This window comes from Homalodisca vitripennis, chromosome 5 (genome assembly GCF_021130785.1).
Source record: "Homalodisca vitripennis isolate AUS2020 chromosome 5, UT_GWSS_2.1, whole genome shotgun sequence".
In the NCBI taxonomy this organism is placed as follows: Eukaryota; Metazoa; Arthropoda; class Insecta; order Hemiptera; family Cicadellidae; genus Homalodisca; species Homalodisca vitripennis.
In genome coordinates, this window is record NC_060211.1 from 103,797,664 (window position 1) to 103,819,622 (window position 21,959).

Below are 21,959 nucleotides of genomic sequence, written 5' to 3' on the forward strand. Positions count from 1 at the left end.
AGCTACATTGATGAAAAAAGTCAGAATGTGGACAAAACAAGCCGTAAGAAAATGATTTTTAACTGCAGTATCTTGTCTAAAATAGAGACTATTTACTCATATTAATTACGTTGCATGTAAATCACATACATGACGGCCGTCATGCTGTTTGGATACATCAGTACAAGAATGTTACATCTCTAGGTATTTGGCTGTACCAAGATTATATTTTTTGTACAATATGCTTTAGTTACAATTAAACTTTTCAGCGGACAGCAATGGTGAAAAGTTGGAAATAACATCTCTATTGTAAGCTATATTTCATGTCAGCCTTATTATATTTTAAATATTGGAACTGTTGGTGATTACTAGTAATGGTTAGTAAATAAAATAATTAATTCTAGATTGTTTGTTCCATGAATTTGAAATTAGCTAACGTTTTAGATACATTTACTAGGAAATTGTTTTCATATGCAAATGTACCTTTTTACCTATTTTTTAATTCACTAGATTAATATTGACATACTTTGTAAGGACTGACACGTAATTGAACTTGAATAATATCAAATAAATCAACAGCACTGTTAATTAACGAGCACAATAAATTATCATTATCGACGTATTTGGATAATGGGAATCTTCTGATGTATGGGGATGCACATAAGAAGAATATAAAGTAATTAGAGGTGCAGAGGAGGTTCCTCATTGGTCGGCAGCCCAGATACTGCTCTGGGATTGGTCCGCAGGTCGATTGTTTGTGAGTCTCTAGTCATTCCGCAGCCGCTTCCTTCCCGTGCAGCATCATGGATTTCCTCATCCTGGCCGTCGTAAGTAATTAGGCTGCAAATTTATGAATTCGTATAGTTATTTAATAAAAGCATTATTTCTTTTAATTTACGACTTAATTTCTAAAGTTTCACAGTACAACAGAATTATATTATAAATTAATGGCACATTACTTAGACTATTCATGTAACTTTACATGAACTAATGCGTTTACTTAAATTTTATGTTTACCAAATAGGGTAGTTGTTGCTCCCTATAAATTGGGTTTTAATATTCTTTTCCTGCTAATAGTTTTGCACATTTTCTGTATAGTGTTAAATAAAAAAAACATTTATAAAAATACAACTATGAGCGTATTTTTATTAACAATTAGTTAAAGCTTAGGGTAAGTGTAACATTTAACTCGACTAGGATTGGTGAATATTTAACAAAATGATATCAAATTGTGCCTACATCAAAAATAAATTCTGTTTTGTGTTTTAACGTTCTAATCAAGTTAAAATGAACTAGCTCTTCAAGTAAACGTAATCAAAATTTCACAGATTCATAACATTTCGAAAACTTTAAATGTGTTGTTCGTACTACTTTGAAATAATAGGGGATTATAACAAGTCCAATTATAATATTCCTAGTAATATGCATATATATATATATATATATATTATATATATATATATATATATACTGTATATATATATATATATATATATATACTGTATATACATATATATATACTGTATATATCAATTATTAAACTTCTTGATACAAAGTTCCTTTAATATTTCGGCTTTTTGCCGTTTTAAAAAACGGCAAAAAGCCGAAATATTTAAAGGAACTTTGTATCAAGAAGTTTAATAATTGATATAACAGAGCTGCAATTCTGCTTTTATACACTCGAAGTGAATATATATATATATACTATATATATATATATATATATTTATATATATATATATACTGTATATACATATATATATATATATATATATATATATATATATATATATATATATACATACATACATAATGTGTGTTATTTTTATGACACCACTCATTTTTGAAAGATCGCGGCGCCTTCCTACCACCTTGAAAGCTGTTTTTACTTTCACATAGTAATACCAAAAGAGTATATTCTCAAAAGTTTATTGACAATAGTTTTAAACCGTCATTTATTCCCTAACCATCTTAACTCCAATTTGTTTATACTAAGATGTTCAGAAGTTGTAAGGACAAAAAATTTTGGGCAACTATGTAAAAATAATTAAACATTTCATATAAACACTATAGTTTATTTATTTTCTTGTAACACCTGTCTGTCTGTGTTCAACCAAAGAAACATAGCTAAAAAACTGTTTAAATTACAGCATTTTAATTTTACATTTGTATGTCTTATTAAGATGTTACTTTCTGTTAAGTAGAAAAAATCTATCATTTAATAGTTTTCAAAATTACTATCTTTTACAATTTTTAAAACAAAATTTCATGGAACCGACGAGAAGAGGAAAAGTTTTTCAATGCCCATAAAAGATACGTTTGAAAATAAGAGGTAGTAATGGGTTGTTATTAATTAACCTTTATAAAATGCTTATTTACAACTCTTGTGCAATCTATATCTGGTATAGCGAAAAATATTTGTGTTCTCGCTGTTTTTAATGGGATTTTACGTTACATTTTAAAAGACCATAAATTTTTTAAACTATTAATGATAGAAATTTTCCTTTTATCATACATTTTACATCATAATAAAAAAATAAAATCATATAAAATTGTAACGCTGTAACTTTTTAAAACGATTGTAACGATTAAAACAATAAAAATACAAACACTTATAGCCGCTAAACTAGGCGAAACAGACCATAGTGTTATTAGATTTTTTTTATTCTCACATTTTTAACCATGTACAAAAATATTTCCTCTCGTGTTTTAACAAGCTCTACTTTTAAATGGCATCTAGTAAAGTTACATTAAAAATAAAAACTATTTAATTTTCGTTTTTATTATAGTTTATTATCTGCATGAGGGAGTTGGTAAGTAAAGTACATCAATTTCTGAACATGAGGGAAGGATATGTCACTTGACAGACCGGTATTAGTGGGAGTAAATATGGACCAAGCAGCCCACGGACTGCGCGGCGGGGAGCGGCCCTCAGGGCGGCCTGTGTCGCGAACCCTACCGGTGATGTCAGCCAACAGACGGCAATGGGCGGGGATTCCACCGAAAGAGAAGAGCTGACATCAGACATTCGATCTCGAAAAACAAAACAATCCATGGCACATTGTCAGAACTGGTTCGCAGGTCTTCAACCTCTTAAACCTCAACCTGCCCTTGCCACCTTTTTGTTCTCCAATCAGTCCAATCTTCCGCTCCTTTAAATTGGCGAATAATTAATAAAACCGGGCAATATCTTCTGGCCGAGTCTGAGAATACCACGTCTAGAAGATTGAGGGAGTCCATTATACGTGTTATTATAAAGCACGCACCTGATAGTATGGACCAGAGTGCTAAAGTGGTCTCGGATTCAGTATAAGCTTTTTTTTAATGATCAGAAAATAACATCCTTCTCTTAAACGAGGTTTTAGTCGTTTCAGTCGTCTAAAACTTGTCCTAGTTTCTCGGATACACATTTGGACTGAATCCCAAACCAGTCTCTAAAACTTTCACTATTCGGCTTCCACGGTGTAACAAGGGTGTGTAAACCGGTCTTCTTCTCTTTTATTGTCCTAGAAAAATATACTTATTTACATCCACGCTTATAATAGCCCCATACAAGGAGTATCGAAGGAACCAACAGAACGTTATAAAGTCTTATTAGTCAATCTAATACAGTAACTTCATCACATGTGTTACTATAATATTATAACGTAATATGGTTGTTTGTTTAAAGACATTTATTCTGCAATTTTATGGTTACTCGTAAGACCAATGTAAACGTGTTAGAATGTTAGGTTTACCTGTAATTACGACCTTTTTACTCCCAAAAGCACAAGAATTATTCCTTAGACTAAAAGGACTCTAATTATAAAGTCCTGGGACCTATCTATCAGGAATTATTGCACGGACGGACAGAAAATGACACGATATTAAGGAAGCTCGGTCGGATCCTTAATTTCACACTTAAAACAATCGGGCATAAATAAAGAAGGACTCAACATCTGTTGTCGCTGACTCTAAAATGAACACATTCAAATATCCCTTATTGCTAGTTGTTGAAATAAACTCATATTAATAAATAACGCGGAATCCTTTTTTCGCATTTTTTATTCGCTCAGTGGCTGAATTGTTTTAATGTTAATTCTAAATATGGCACTCATCTAGGACTTGGCATTCTACACAGTATGTGGAAATTTTTATTATTGTTGATTACTTTTAAAAGGATCATCTAGTAGTAATGACTTTAAAACTTTGCAAAATGGAACATAAACTCAATATTTCAATCAAATATGACTTAGTAATTCTCACGGAAAATAACCTTCCATTCAGAATTTGGTTAAAATTTTAATAAAGTGAGTTTCCAAGCTCTGGTTTTTGACCATACCTACTTCCTCCTAACAAAGGACACGACAAGATTGGTATTTATACTGGTGTTGTCCCAGTAGCGGGCTGGTTGCCATGTACCGTAGGGCGCCGTGCATGTAAAGCCAAGTTCCCACGACGCAATGCAGCGAGGCCTGACAGTCTGGGCTGAAGTTTGACACATCTCTCGTCACCGCCCGTGGGTTTACAAAAGCTTGGGGGATCGACCAGAAGACATTCTTGGGTTCTCCTATCAGATTTCGGTGAAGGCTTCCAAAGAGAAATCAAAATATCGAAAACTCGCAGATGGAAGATGGATAATTCCTAGTATGAATGCTCCAACTTGAGTGCCGTTCCCAGAGGCGTATAGGTATTGTCATACCTAGTTTGAATCTGCTTACCATTCGTATAATCTATAAAGTTAGTGTTTTCCACGGTTCATTGCGATTTTGGAACACTTAAGGACCCTCACTTTAAAAACTGTCATATGCAGCCGAAAATAATATAATGATAGGGATCAAATGAGTGGTCCTTGGAAATTACAAGTGATTGCTACTAGTAATAAGGTTAATCAATTCACATCAATTTGTTTTTATAATCTAGTTTCTGTAATCTTGATTATCGACATTGATAACATCGGTGACTCTGGTGTGCGAGCTAATCGGCAGTGGTACTCGACGAACGAAACATTCAGTTGAAATGGGGATAACTGAAGTCCATGTAATATTACTTTAGTACTGGGGCACGCACCGGAATAGGCAAGAAAGAGCACAAGACTGTAACTAAGTGTAATAAATGGATACTACGGACTCCATCTCATTTTATTACATCATATTTTGAAGATCCTATTCAGTAGTGCTAATTAATATAATACTAATAGCTCAAACACACTTCTTTAGAGATATTTTACATTTTACCTCAGAGCCTCTTTCAAACCTACGTTCCTTCAAAAGCACATAAAAGAGTAGGACTTGTTATAGAATATAACGTGGTAAAGGGTTAAGGCAATCATAAATAATAACGGCACGGAATCCACGCTGGAATATATAAATTTAAGTAAAACCCTTTAATATTTTCAATGTTTTATTTTCTATCTATTTTAAGTTCAAATCACTTCTTAATTTATCAAATGAAACATTAAGTTAGGTATTTGTGTATTTCAAAATGTTTCGGCAAACTATTACATTTTTAATTCTGTATTCTTGAGAGTTCAATTTTTTAAATTTGTTATCTACATAGGTATAATTATTGCAAATTAAAGTGAAAGACAAATATTGTAATTAAATTTAGTAGAAACATGGACATTTAAACAATCATAGATTCAATGCCACCCAATAAACAATGTCCCATGCAATTACAAATTTTTAGTTACCCTCATAATTATCTACTTTTGGGCATGTGGGCACACTAAGCCATGCTTAAAAGTAAATGTATAGTCTTATAAATACATTATGTATTTGGATTTTCTCCTCCAACTCACTTAAATTGTGTGTTGCCTCCAGACTTAAAAATTAACCCTTTATGTGTTTTAAACGGGTTAGAAAGAATGAAGAAATAAGCGTTTTATGATGGACTAACTATTAAAACACATGATTAACTCTGTTAATGGCTACATACTGAAGCAACATTAAAACGCCAGTTCTGTAAACTGCCTCCCATTCAATTTGCAATACTTCAATTGTTTTATTTAGTTAAATTATGGAGACATCAGATACATTTTCACAGATAACAGTAAAATGTAGGCACGCAAGTGTAACGTTTCTTCGGTTCTAACAATGAGCAATGCTGTATAAAGTTGCGTGTGGGAGTGGCCTCGCACTAAAATGTAAAATGAGTTAGTTCCTCATTATCACAGTAATCTCGACATAATAACAGTGAAGAGAAGATCGCGGTGCCCTGAGGCTACAGATCCAGATCGTATCGCGTGTTGGCAATCTTCCTCAGACTGAACACATGCGATTCTGTGATACGAGTTGAACCATGGACAACATGATACTGGAAGATAGAGATTTCGTAGCTTTATTGTGCGCGCCTAAAGACACGCTTGTTTATTCTCTTTAGATTAATACAGTTTGTTGGTCAAAGTAGCTCCCTTCTCAACCCCCTGCACAAATCATGGACTCTAATCAGCACTGATTAGTGTGCTTGAGCGTGCTCTGCTCAATTCTTATATTTTCTAGTACATGGAGTGGTTTTGCTGGCCTTTAACATTATTTTCTACTAGGGGATATTTAATTAATCACATCTTTGATTTTTGTGATTCCATTTTACTAAATAAGTTCCATTTTAAAGGTGCAGACGTTTCCGGGTAGTTTCGAATATTCAACACTACTCATTTCCACCGGCATTACTTTTTCTTTCGAAATATGTAGCCGCAATGTATTTACAGTTATATTGATATTTACTGTATGTGATTACTAAAATAGTTTATGGTTTACATCTTCTTATTACAGTAATTCACTTTCATATATTTTGCCCAATTTTAAAACCCGAACTGTGCCAATAATTGAAAAATGAGGTCTTCTTTGATGGGTGTACTCATACTTCAGTGTAGGAGATGTATTTGATTAATGAAGAAGATGATTTTCCACAAAAATTTTGAACCTTTCAATAAGTTTATGCTATATTCTTTTAGCATAGACGAACTCAGTTGCAAAACATTTTATACAATTGTTAAATTATACAAATAGGAAACGAACGAAGTTATTAAAACTTCGGATTGACCTACACTCAAAAAATGTACATTCATTTATTCCAAAGGAAGAACGTGAAAAGGGATCGCTTGTATGAACATAGGGACTAACGGTGCTCTGATCTTGCCCTGCGGCTAGTCCAACAATAACTCTTTGTGCTATCCTCTGTCCCCTGTATCAGTAATTACCACAGCGTCTCTCTCGCGTTACATCTAGTCAGCTCTGTTACTACCTTTCAGCTCGGATCATCTTATTTACTCATTCATCTGCCTCCGTTATCTCATCGCGGGCCCTTTGTGTTGTTTGCCTTCAGGAAGAATTATTTCTACTTCTAATTGAGTCCAATCAAGAATTTGTTCGAGTTTTATTCTTTAGAATAAAGTCCATTATTCCTTGTTTCTATTGCTGTCAACTCTACGGCAGTGACTAAATACGTAATTGTATTGATTTATATTTCGCATTTTCTGCGAGCACTAAAATGAATCAAAAACCTTTCACTGCCAGCTTAAGTGGTTGAGATAATGGCTTACCTGTGTTTGTACTCTCTTAGACAATAAGTATCAAACTGAAGTGCAAAGCAATAAGCAGAAAAGTTTATCGCACCGTAGTTTTAGTTCTAAATCTCGGTAATTTGTTTTTTAAAAAGACGAAAGTGTTCTTACCTTCAAGGAAGCCATTACATTCAAATTGTACCTTTACAATCATTGCAGTGAAAATAAAAGATAAGACCATTTAATCATTTTCTGATTTTTCAAGGAACTGACAATAATTTCTATAATGATTTCTTCTGAATATGATGATTTGTCTCAACCGTATAGTCTACTATTTTGTTTTAAAAACGTGTGTATACTGCCGCGAGTCAATTTATAATAAGGGCTTAAATTTTGATATAGGTAGTAAAAAACGTAAGTTGATAACTTGGTTTGATAATGAGTGTATTGCACTTACTGTATTGTTGTTTAAATGAGCTATAATTCCAGAACTAATGAGAAAGTAAAATGAAGATTTAAAAATAAACTAATATTGTGTCAGTTAGTTGTTGAAACAAACAATAATGCTTAAAGTTGTTTAATATATTATTGTATTACATTAATTTAATTTCTAAATTTTGTAGTTTTTAACAGATAAGTGTATTCATTGAAGTGCCGATTTGCAAAAACTGTACATTGTTATCGGCTTATCGTTTAATCCAGGATTGTCTAACTAAACACATAAAAGACTTCATCATGTTGGAATGTACATATGGAAATATTTATATAGCGAGGCTACAAGTCTCAATACAATTAAGCCTGAGCAGTCAAGGGGTGTCCTCCTTAGTTAGCAGAACAAGTTTCAACTGGAGCTATAAGTTCAACCACTTCTGACATTTGGCGCGCTCCGCCCTCCACCTGGCCTTGAGAGGTCGTCAGCTGGTGATGGTGGCGTCTCGCTGCTGCGGCTGCGCGCTCTTATCACGGCATAATTGATAACCTGTCCGATCAGGCTTTGTAGCCACCGCGGCGCGCGGCGCGGCTGCTAGATTTATTGGTTTCCGAGAACAAACTATTATGGGCAAAAAATTTTTCGCCACAGCGAATGATTTAATGCCGGATGCTCAAGAATGAGTGTTCAAAGTTCAAATAAGACTAAGTTTTTTCTTTTTTTGTAGGTTTCCAACTAAGACGGTTTTAATAATGAAATGTTTGTGAATATAAAACTATATACGTCCTTGATGACGATGCAAAGAGTACGAAAAAGAAAACAATTGTTAACACCTTCATCCGATCTGACGACTAGGAAAGTATCCACGACTAAGTTGTGAACCATCACATTAAAAGGACCGTAGGTCAACATTATGGAATTTTTTGGACTGGTTGCTAACTACTAAACTTTGTGAGACTTCTATTATTTGGATGGTCTGATCTGTCATTGAATGTGGATTTCCTGAGATTATTCAGCTTGAAGCAATCTATACACCCACGACTATGAATACTTACAGATATATTATTCTGTAAGTAGTAGTACTACTGTATTTTAATCTAGGTAATTGGAAGTTAGTTATTTGTTTGGAAGCTATGAGGTTTGGATATTGTATTCACATAGTAGGTTCTTTTTGTAAAAAACTATATGAAATATAAATTATAAACCAAGAGTTATAATTGCGAATCACAATTGCGTGGTCGGAAGCTAATCTAAGTGCCCTTTTAATAATGGCCTTTTCTATACAGAGGCAGTCGCTTTCAGTAAGATCTCAATGCTTTTTTGTATACTTGACTAGATAAATAATGTAGGAGACAGTTAGTTTTCATATTTTAATTTAGATTCATTACCGGTACTTTTGTAAGCAGCTTTTATAACTCGCCCAAGTAAAGTCTGATGGAGGTGGTGGCCAAACCATGTGATTAAAAATTGTTTCATAGAAGTATATGACGATGAACTATGTGCTCTATGACTTAACCATCTCTGGTTCGATGCTTGGCAGTTTCAAAGCTAAGTGATCATTCCTGGTCATAACAACTGTGTCTCTTCTGATTGGGTCTACAAGTGAATTGCTCAATCCTGGAATTCCCACAGTATTGTTGAATGATAAATAGCTTGAATAACGTGATATATACTTGGTGATGTTTACATTTTTACTCCTGAAGTAATGTTTCACATCACTAATAATGTTTTAATATTATTATATATTTATTAGGTAATGTTAATATGAATTTTTCTCTGTGATTTTGTAGAAAATAAAACTGGGTATTCTAAAGCCATTAGATTCAATTTACCTTTTATCCATATAGTTTAACAAAACAATTACAAAAGCAATTTATTTAAAATATTTGAAAAAATATCATTACAAAAAATAAGGTAATGAAGATAAATTATTTTTAAGGCGCACTACAAATTATTTGATAATATGGTTTACTGATTCAATATTTTTTATCAGTATCTTGTGTTTCTACCATTTGTGCTTATTACTTCTTGGGGACATCTAACTCATTCCAATAATAACATACTGAATATAATCTTGTACCACCCATTCTTTAATCACTGTGTTACCCACACGTGTTTTATAGGATTGAGATCCAGACTTTTCGTGGGCCATTCAGTTGTGTCTATAGCAAACTCCATAAGGTAGTCTCGGACTGCTGCAGCATTAAACATACAAGTATTGTCAAACATCAGTTTGAAGTGAGAACCATCAAATAGCAAATGGAACTACTTGTTCTTCTAGTGATTTCCACTTAACTTTGTGCATTTACAGATGCTCTAAAAGTGCTACGAATTCTGTGCGTGCGGTAAAACTAATACCACCTCAAAACATAACTGAATCCCCACTTAAAGATATCCTATGGGAGAAGCAGGCTTGGGAAAATTTTTCACTCTATCTTCTCCAGACACGCTGACATCCATTTGGGGAAGCTAGACTAAATTTGGTCTCATCTGAGTCATGGTTTTTAGCAAATCTATCTGTCCACTCAATGGTGACTGGTGAGGAGAAGACCTGTGCCATGTCATCTGCTCCACGATTCACCTTCTCTAAGACGTCTGCATACTGTACGACTTGAAATGTGAATGTTACCTGTGTTGCCTGATCAGGCCCTGCCGCTGAGTACCGGTACTCGTTCTCCTGTGAAGACGATTGATGATAATAAATAGATAATCTGTTCTGTCTGTGAGTCTTGGTCTGCCCTGAACTGGCCTTATGTGGTCATGTTCAGTTTCTAGAAATCTTCCTATAGCTCTCCCAACCATTGAATGGTGTACTCCAAATATTCTACTCGCCTTGCAAGCGCCTCTGTTGAACCAAAATTCTTGCTCTGCGTTCCACAGCAAATGTGGTCAATATCCATTTTAGTCCACTTACTGTACAGCTTACTGATTTCAGACACTAACAGACCTCCTTACAATTCAAGCTTGCTCATAAGAATAAAAAACAAGATATGATGAAAACTGCAAGAATTACATTAATTTGGAATTTGGACTGTTGATTAGACGGCAAACAGAAAATATGGTAGGGAAGAAGTTTTTTGCCAGAATTGTTATTATTAGATTATCTTCCTTTAGTGGATGGTTAGTGTATTAGCATGATAACAGGCCCTGCACATAATATTTAATATTTTTTTTATAATTTTTAATTATTGGGGTGGTATGAAATAGTTTTCCAGGATTAATATATTTAGTGACTAGTTAGACTATTAAAAATTGTTATTGCATATTTATTTTTAATTAATTTGTGACTTTCAAAATTTAAAATAAAATAAGATAATTTGTGAATTAAATAAGCAAATTCAAAACAAATTGCTTATTCCACAATGTTTATTTCTACAGATTTAAAGTTTTAATATGCAGATAGAGGATAAAATAATTTTACAGCAGAATTGCAAAATACCTTTCTGGCATATAATATCAAATACCAGAATTATTTTTGTAAAATTGGAATTCTAGTGACTATAATGTTATGAAACTCTACAGTAATTCAGTATCAAAATATGAAAACACAGAAATTATATACTAATAGTGTAATGATGAAGCCTGGCCCAATTAGTTCTTCCAGACTTATAATTTAATTTAATTTAATTAATTATTAATATAAACTGATCCACTCTGAATTAGGTCTGATAAGACCAGATTAATACTTTGTATACAGAACTACTGAAATGAGATAAATTCAGCAAACCATCACATTGAGCTCCTATGAACAGAATAATGCATGGTTTATAATGTCAAATTGTAACATTTAAATATTGCATCTAGTCAACAAATAATATCTGGATAGAATAAAAAAAATTAAAAAAAAACACTACTCAGATAACAAAGAGTAATAGAGGCAAACATCTGAAAAATATATAGGAAGAGTACATTAAAATAAGTGATCCATTGATAGTTAGAAATATGTTTTTTACCAAATAAATGACAGTTCAAAACTCATACCGGTTTTATCAGTTCATAGCAGAATTTGTTACACTTAAAACAGACAATGATTTTGCTGTGTTGACTGATTTGTTATACTTGTATAAGAAGTTACAAACTGTCAAAAGCTTGATATATTTTTGCATAACAACTTGAAGTCTATAATTATTAACAAAGTAAGTAATTTAAAATTATTTCAGATATAAACATATTTTAGATAGCAAGTTTGATGGAATTTTCAAAATTATATACAAAACACATAAATCTTAAAGTAAATATATTTTTTCGTTAGAATAAATTTGATAGTTTTAAATGGTGATTGTTTTTATTCATACTTAATATTAATTATTTCTCAATATTCCTTCTAGCTCTGTGTAGGCCTAGTAGGTAGTTTACCAGTCCCAAACTACCCCCTATACAGCACTTACATAACTCCCCGGTATCTCCACCGCCCAGCCGTGTTCGCACCCCTGCCCCCACAGCAACGCACTGCGCCTGCTAGTCCTCCTCAAAATCCTCAGGACCTTGTGATTCACAACATGGTCAAATATGTGGTCAACCCAGAGGCTGAACCTGAAGCTGCTCAACACGTGGTTCAGTACTATTCCAAGGTCAGTATTAAATAACGATCAGTATTACTTGCGCATTGTGCAAGCATTGCAGAATGTTCAGTTCCAACCACTCTACGTTATCTGAGGACAGACTTTGCACTGATATCTGTTTATGTACTGACTCAGGATGGATTAGGCAGAGTGGTATTTGGCTATGTAATACCCAGTGAAACTCGATTCGAGGCTCTTTCCAATGACGGCACAGTTAGAGGATCCTACAGCTACAAGGACCCTACCGGAAAGATAGTCAAGGTAAATTTTCAACGATACATACAGTATATTCTTAAATGAAACAAATATACAAGTAAAGTACATAAATTTGAAATAGTTTTCTGTTATTAACTTTTAAAATAATTACATCATGTAATGTTGCTAAGTTAGTAAAATGATTACAGATGTACTACTGGGATGATGGAACTGGGTTCCATACAATGGGGAACAATCTGCCCCGAGCATTCTACTCTCCTCCCCAGTACACTCCTGAGGTACAAGTGGAGAGAGATAGACATTTCCAGCTGTACAAAGATGCTCTTAATGCAGCTTTTGCTTCTGGGTCAGGGTCAGTATCAAATATTTTATACTCAGTAATACCTGGACTTAAAGGTAACAAACTGTACCCATGCCCCTGATGTGCTGATTTCCATGAATAGACTAATTTAGAGAAGTATCCAGTTGAACATAGTAACTAAACATTTTTACAAAAATAATTTCAGATTAATTGTAACTAATTAAGTCCACGTTATTGCAATAAACTTTATATAGTTATTACAATAATTGTTTTTCAAGATTATGGATTTTTATAAATGTTTTAAATTCTAGAGATTATTTTAACATTCCAACATTCAGGGTTATTGTCCCATCAGTTTTGTGGAAATTAAACATCTGACTAGTAATGCATCTTCAGTTTGATATTTAGAGATGACGTCCTCATGTGAAATATATACTTCTTTCTTCCGACTGAGCTGGAAAGGATATTTTGGATTTTAAATTTAAAAACGTTAAAATTTAATAGTATGTGTATACATTCTTTGTTTGCTTAACATATTACAGAAATAATTAGCTTATTCTTAAGTTGTATAAAGGAACTTAATATTTTTTTCTCCACCTTTTGTTTTTCAAGCAATTTGAAACAAACCCAGTGCAGATAGAGAAAAATAATAGCCAGGTAATGTACATATTCATGATGTCAGAAACTCTTTTTTTGTAAATGAGCCATATTTTGAAATTAAGTTAAATGTAGCCTAAACCTTCAGGAGAAGAATTTAATTTACAGTAGTTCTTCTAAGGTATATTTGTAACTTAAAGACAACCAGAGGTAGTGCGGCTAACTAGGCAGTCGCCTAGAGCAGCAATTTCAGGTAGGACTGCAGTAAGAGGAAAAATTACAAGAAATTATATAGATTACTGTAATTTCACTGAGCAAAAAGTTAAATAAAATGGGCCTGTGAGCCATTTTAAAACTTGACTTCAACTAGATCAAACATTACTTGAAGTGTAATATCAACGTAAACACTGGATTACTTACATGTTAACTTCACTAAGGAATAAGAGGCCTATTTAGCTACCATCTACGTTGCAGTGACAACAGTGACAGTGCCAACTGTCAGCATTTTCTGCAGGGGGAGGGAACGGTGTTGCGACGATACTATGGTTGAATGTGGCCTTGAAGGTTTCATGTCTTGATTTGAATCATATTTCCATATCTCAAATATTAATAGTTGGTAAAACTCATAATATGAAACTATACCTACAGTATATTTAACCCTAATTATATTTAAAAGTTGAAGTTTCCGCATACTATTACGATCCTTGAAGTTAAAAATTCTGCCTATTTTAGTTTCAGGGCTCTATTGAAATTAGTGTGTAACAGTACACCTGAAGAAATTGGTCTACTCATTCAAAAGTGTTTTAAAGTATAATCTGTCTGTTTTTTTTTAAAATAATATATAGCATACAAATTGTCACATAAAACTCATTTATTCTCAAGAACTGTCTAGATGTATTTAAATTATGCAGGGTGATCAAATCAAGAAAGCAAACATTGGGACCTCAGAGAGTCATAATTTTTCAGCACACTTTACCTAATTATTATGCTTATTATAATTACATAGGTAAAATGTAGTCATCAATTTTTTAGTAGTACACCAATTTTGAATTTCTTATTAAAACTTACTTGTTTTATGGATTTGGGTTTATACATGCAATTTGAAGACTTTTTTATCCTTGAAACTTTCCAACAATTATTAAAGAGGCATGTTTTACTATTTTCAAACAGTAAAAATTAACTCTGAGTGTAATTTATTCAATAGAATGTTTTAAGAGCAGTTACTATACTCAAATATGTTATTTGATAAAAATTTAATTAAATTACTTTAAAGAATCACTAATGTAACTGGTGTGTGTGTGTGTGTGTGTGTGTGCGTGTGTGTGTGCGTGCGTGCGTGCGTGCGTGCGTGCGTGCGTGCGTGCGTGGCGTGCGTGCTGCGTGCGTGCGTGCGTGCGTGCGTGCGTGCGTGCGTGCGTGCGTGCGTGCGTGCGTGCGTGCGTGCGTGCGTTGCGTGTGCGTGCGTGCGTGCGTGCTGTGCGTGCGTGCGTGCGTGCGTGCGTGCGTGCGTGAGTGCGTGCGTGCGTGCGTGCGTGCGTGCGTGCGTGCGTGCGTGCGTGGCGTGGCGTGCGTGCGTGCGTGCGTGCGTGCGTGCGTGGTGCGTGCGTGCGTGCGTGCGTGTGTGCGTGCGTGCGTGCGTGCGTGCGTGCGTGCGTGTGTGCGTGCGTGCGTGCGTGCGTGCGTGCGTGCGTGCGTGCGTGCGTGCGTGCGTGCGTGCGTGCGTGCGTGCGTGGCGTGCGTGCGTGCGTGCGTGCGGGCGTGTGTGCGTGCTGTTGCGTGCGTGCGTGCGTGCGTGCGTGCGTGCGTGCGTGCGTGCGTGCGTGCGTGCGTGCGTGCGTGCGTGTGCGTGCGTGCGTGCGTGCGTGCGTGCGTGCGTGTGTGTGCGTGTGTGTGTGTGTGTGTGTGGTGTGTGTGTGTGTGTGTGTGTGTGTGTGTGTGTGTGTGTGTGTGTGTGTGTGTGTGTGTGTGTGTGTGTGTGTGTGTGTGTGTGTGTGTGTGTGTGTGTGTGTGTGTGTGTGTGTGGTGTGTGTGTGTGTGTGTGTGTGTGTGTGTGTGTGTGTGTGTGTGTGTGTGTGTGTGTGTGTGTGTGTGTGTGTGTGTTGTGTGTGTGTGTGTGTGTGTGTGTCGTGGTGTGTGTGTGTGTGTGTGTGTGTGTGTGTGTGTGTGTGTGCAAGTACAGAACGCTACTCAGTACAGTAGATCAGTAACAAATGATTATATTGCTAGGTAATGGCCTGCTGGTTTATTGTTGCGTTTTCACTCTATCTAACCTGCTTTGTTATTGGCAATGGTACCATTAACCCAGCATCTGTTTGTTTTTCAATAATAAATTTATGAGATTTTATTTATTAAGTATACAACTGGCAATAAAACAAAATTCAAAGGGGTTTCATGAGAAATTTCAAAGTTGACTGCCTTATTGGAAAATAGCAAAAGAAGTTTAGACTTGAGCTGACCACCCTTTATATTAGATCTTTTGTATATTAGTGAGAATTCTTTAAATGATTCACTAAGTTAGTCTTTGACATTTAGTTCAGTAAATGTATCTAATTCTTATTAAAGCGTTTAGTTGGTCGTCTCATACCATGTCGCTGTTATATCATTATTATTTAATCTTCATCTAAACCTTTAATCATAACAGTAGATCCCCTTTCATCAGTCTAGTTTTCACATTTTTTTTCATTGTTATGTAGTTTTTTATTTAACTGCATCTAATGTAGCTTGATTAGCAAGTATCCCATACTTAAATGTTTGGGCCTTATCCAAAGCCAAGTTTCCAGATTAAATTGAACTCTTAAAAGCTTTTGGAAATAAAGTTCTTTCTACTGAATTGCATAAGATTAGTTATTGTTTTTATTTAATAGGTTTATATTTTGGGATACAACACAGTAAGAAGAAATTTCCTGTTCTATCTTTAATTAAGTCTCATTATGTTAATATACCAAGGAAGAAATTCTGCTTTTGTTGTAAAGTTTGTAAGCGGGAGGTGGGGGGGGGGTAGGTGATGATCCAGTTGGGGTGGGTGCAGAGAAAAAGAATATTTTGTCTAGGACGACAGAATGGCTAGTGCTGGCCCTGAAGACAACTAAAACTTATGTTTATTTGACAGTGACGAGATAGTGGAGCCACAGTCCCAGCCCAACAGCCCAGCAGAGAGTGTGTGCTGTAGCGGCAGAACTCGGACCAGACAGCAGACGACACTGAGGTTTATGCCAGACTACGATGACGACAGTGATGCTGTAGCTATAGAGAATGCTGATTTCTCTTACCTTAGACAGGCACATGCCTTTAGGGGAGGGGAGCCAGAGGCAGCCAGGAGACAGGTGGCTGAGGTAGGTATCAGTTCCGCAGGCATTTGTTCAAAGTATAATACAAATTTTTATTGTCTTCTTCCCATTTTATTTTTTTCCCCACTTTCTTTTTACATGAAGGGTAAAACATACTGATTCCTCAATATTAGAAACAAACTGTGTTAAAAGGGAGACTATTTTAAAACTGTCTATACCTAAAGTAGTAAACGTTAAGAAATGGCCTTATTTTCTTTGTTGAACATCTCTATATGTCATAAGGGAACTTAAAACAAATGATTTTTTACAATAACATGATTTAAACAACTAATAATAGTGTAAAGACTTCTTTCTGTGGATGTTTCAGCAGAAAAACTCCACCCGAGTGATACTATTTGTGAGAATTGCAAACTTAATTTTGATTTTTAATCTGTATTAATTGGAAATATGGTATTAACGAAGATATTCCATTGCTTTTACTCAATCCATCAAAGTTTCTTTATAAAATACCCAACTTGTGGGTATTTCATATGAAACATTTCAGCCCGATTGGACTATATGTTATGCCCTAGTAAATTTTTAACTTTTAAAATCCAAAAATTATGATTTCAATAAATAAGATATGATTGATATTACTTAGAGAATAGATTAGAGAAATCTGTATTCATGATCATTGAGATGAGAATATGTGTCACAAGATAAATTAATAGTGAAAATAATAAATTGGTTACAAATTACTATAGAATAAATTTTAACAAGATGACAAAAATTAAAGGTCGAGGATGCAATAGAATTCTTCCAAACTGTAGATGGACTTCTTCACCAGCCAGTCAATGTAGTTGTCTTTTCAGTGACTTCACATTACAACTTTGAAAATCTTCAGGAAGTTTGGTTTAAAAAGCTTGGCTCCAGCAAACAATGGCTTTTTGGTGTAGAGAGTGGTTCTATGAGCTGGTAGGTGATATGCCTGAGTTCTTCTCGTTTCATGAGTGTGCACCTCCTCATTTCTCAAGTTTTGTTTTGAAGCATAAATAATGACATCTATTATGTAGATTGAGGTAACTGTTAAGGATTTCTAGGTCCTTAAAAGCTTATCTACAGCTGACAAAATGAGAGAGGTGGGACATAACTTTTGTTGTTCGCTTTTGAAGAATAAATATCCTCTGGAGGTTGCCAATAAAGGAGCCATCCCCATAGAGTGATTCCATATCGTACTCTACACACACAAGATACGTAACAGGTGTTACTAAAGATCCTGAAAGTATTTCATCTGCAATGTTCCAATTTCATTGCAAAACAATTTAATAGGAAATCTTATTGAATGTAAGTAAGTCAAATCTTATTTTCAACTAAAAGTAATTAGACAGCGTTAAACATTAAGCCCCACCCCCCCCCCCCCCCACCACATAATAAACATTATTATAAATAAAATGTACAATTTACATATTGTACATCAATGATTTTCAACCGGATACAATTTCCACAAAAGGGAAATTGTATGACGCAAAACACACAGATGGTCGATTTTACAGTACATCAATCCTGTAAGAATGTACAATTATTTCGGTACTACTGACCAAAAATAAAGCTCATAGTTTTTAATTTTTTTTTAATGTGAAACATTAATTGCCTAATCCTTGTTACGTGTAAAGTATTTTGTATCATGCTTCAATGATTACTTTCTTTCAGGAAATGCTGTTTAAATGTAATAACGTTTTAATTGCCCTCTTTAATGAATCCAAGCTTGAAGTTAAAGGTGTAATTACCTTTTACTGTTTCCAAATGTTCCAGTTAACATTCCACTAAACTTTTAAACCATTTTCAGAAGTGCTTTTGTTGCTCCATAGTCCCTAATAAAACCAAAGTGCCCTTTATATCACCTGTCTGTCTGTTTACAACGTTGTATGTGGGTAAGATAATCCTGGCTACATTATAAAATATATCCAGTGTTGGGCCAATTGCCCGTGGTTATAATATGGTGGAAACGAAAGCGTAAACATTTATTTTGTAATAAGTGTTGTTTAATCAAGTAACTGTAGCTTACAATGTACCTTTACGTATATTTTTACAAATTTTAGAGTAGTACCATAGCGCTACATTGGAAATTTATTCGTAACTAACATTTTACATAGGTACCGTACGTTTACAAATTCTCCAAAATTTTTCACAAATTGCTCTGTTAGAATATGAACAGAGATACCGATGGTTATCGTTATTTACTGGCTTTCATTTTAATCAATAAGCATTTAGAAGGAAAATATCACTATCTTATATAATATATAATCATAGTGAAGCAATTCAACCTATATTTTATTGCGAATATTTGTTGTTTAAAAATTATAAATAAAATTTTTTGCAACGAAAAATATTTATGTAGCTGATTATTTCAATTAAGGACACGACGCGACGCGACGGAGCTTCGTATCTAGTTGTATCTTTACCCGTCTGTCTGTCTGTATTTGAAGTCCCTGAGATAACTTTTAATGGAAAGATCCTACAGACTTGAAACTTGATAGATAGGTATGTCCAATTTTGGGATCAAAAGGACAAAATTAAAATATACACATTTTTGAGATTGGTCTATGGGTAACCAAGGTGGCAACAAGAAAATCTCAGAAAAACAAATTTGTAAAATAACTGAGTATAACCATATAACATTTTATCAAGTCAGATAATAACAGAAGTGATGAAGTTACTTTGTTGGATTTGTTGCTAAAATGTTCGTTACGTTTTGTTGGGTTCTATGATACTCCGTTGTATCGTTGTATGATAAGACATAACTCCAACCCAAGTTTTCTTACATGATGGATGGACGGTGTTTATTAGTGTAGATATCGGATTTACAGCGTCCCTCAAGTCAAACAATTGGTCTTTCCCACAGTTTGCAAGGACCAAGGAGTCCAACCCCCCTCCCCCCCAATTTCAATTTTTTTCAATTACTTATTTAGTTAACGATTATTATTATTATTTAAATAATTCAGTATTACTGACAGGTATTGCTGAAAGATCGTTTCCCAACAAAAGAAACGGGTCAAGAACGTTTTAAGAAACAAAATGGGGCTTTACTCTCTGTCCACTACGGGAAAATATTCACGTAAGAGGGGGTTGCCTGAACCCCCTCAAAATGTTTTGATCAATCCAGTAACAACTATGGCAAACAATAAAGCCCTTTAACCTTCTCTTTTATGGAATTTTGTTAGATGCCTTATTTAGAGTTATTGTGTGTAATGTTACTGAGGGAGCCAGCTGGCGTGAACCGCGGAGCAGGGGAGTATTCGTGTCTGCAGCGCCCCCTCCCCTCTCCTACCGACCATCTACCAGCACCCCTCCACGGCACGACGTCGTAGTCAGTAACAAGCCAACGCCGTTGCTTAAATGCCTACCTATCCCTATCACCGAGATTCCCCTCGCATGTCTTATACAAATAGTGGCTTGTTAAGATTTTGATGAAGAGTTAAATATCTTTGATAAAAGTTTTGGTAAAAAGTTAAGTAGGCTAAGCACTACGTTTATTTCGCACTAACGTGGTACGTGTTCTAGCGTGGAGTGCAGAGGGAACAGTTGATTATGCGCATGCGCTACGCATTATTCATCACTGTCTGGCACTCTTGCTCTTCTCCTTTTAGTTAACACTGTTGAGCAAAATTTTCACTGACGATAAGGCCACGAATATGGAATACTGAGAGCAGACCATATCAAATTTATGGTGTTCCTGATTAGTCTCAGTAGACAAGTATTCTTTATAAATAAATCTTAATCAAACTCAGGGAGAGTCCTGATGTAAAGGATTTCCTAGCTCAAATGACCCGCTTATCAGTTTCTTTACCCCTCGCAGGTTGTGAAGTAGTGGCATCTGGACCCTCCTTGAGTTCGATTCGATAACTACCCTGCTGCTCGGCTCACCACTTCTACCGCAGGTACCGTACTTAGTAAATTAGTTTATCTCCACTGTCACGAGCTAATGCATTCCTAACCCTAATAATTCATTTATCAACCAACTCGCAATAGGAAACTATAACAACCCATGAGATACTTACTCAAAACTTGCAGCAACACATCAAACAAGATATTCTGGAAGCCAAAATGTTTTCTTCTGAATACGTTAAAATTTAGTGCTGATATCCATAAAATATTTTCGTAGGAAACTGAACATCTTCTTGGCTATCAATTACACTTCTCCTCACTACCAAAGATAATTTCTCAAGAGAATGTACTTGTTACACGATCATTGCAAGAATTTCTTTATTCACCTCATCCAGATGTGCTTTTTGCCTTTCAATGGCTTGGCTAGAGTTAGTCGTCAAATTTACAGTAGTTCGGATACTCTAAACCTTTTTATACAAGTGAAACACAATCCGATGTTGGCGTGTTAGGGGTGTACAAAGCATAAGAAGCTCTAAAACACACGTGTCGCAAATTAATAAATTTATATATTTATTAATAAAACATCCAATGTTAAAATTTGTTATTTTTACATTGTTATACTCTGTTATAAAATATTTATAAATTAGTACATTAACATAAGTTATTTTAAAGATTTGAAATGTTGCTATAATGAGACGTAATTGTGTAATGTTGGTTTTATTAAAGAAGGTGTCTCAAGAGTAGTGTCCAGATGGGCATGATTTCGGCCAAGTATCGACGGACCAGTCGACAACCCGATATCACGGCCATATTTTTTAATACTGTACTATAACAGACTTTTCCAATTAATTAATTATTGTATATTTAAATAAGATTAATTCACCCAAAATCAACTAACTACACTAATCTTTAAATTAATATAAATTATAGTCGGTACTATCACCGTCATCACATGCCAAGCCTGTTGGCATTAAATATAACAATAACATCATGATCACCTCCAATCTCCTTGATTTGATGACAGAAGAGATTAGAAGCGTATACGATATCTAATCGACAAACGTTGAGGCGATTTGCACTACAGCAGTTATGATTAGTTTATTATTTTATAAGTAGGAACCAATTTTTAAACCAAGAACATAAAACCCGTTCTTTTGATACTTAATTTTCGGAATATTTACTGTTCCATAATTATACATAAATAAATAACCTAATACAATAAATGATTTAATAAAAACAT

General features: G+C 34.7%; 1 protein-coding gene across 1 annotated transcript; it reads left to right on the forward strand.

The window, feature by feature from the left end:
* The first annotated feature begins 698 nt into the window (after positions 1-698).
* Positions 699-20,202, forward strand: LOC124363567. Its single transcript, XM_046818821.1, has 6 exons — positions 699-806; positions 12,221-12,463; positions 12,590-12,715; positions 12,859-13,022; positions 16,678-16,952; positions 20,102-20,202. The coding sequence occupies exons 1-6, from the start codon at positions 783-785 to the stop codon at positions 20,200-20,202; spliced, it is 933 nt and encodes a 310-aa protein (XP_046674777.1). The 5' UTR covers positions 699-782.
* Positions 20,203-21,959: the final 1,757 nt, after the last annotated feature.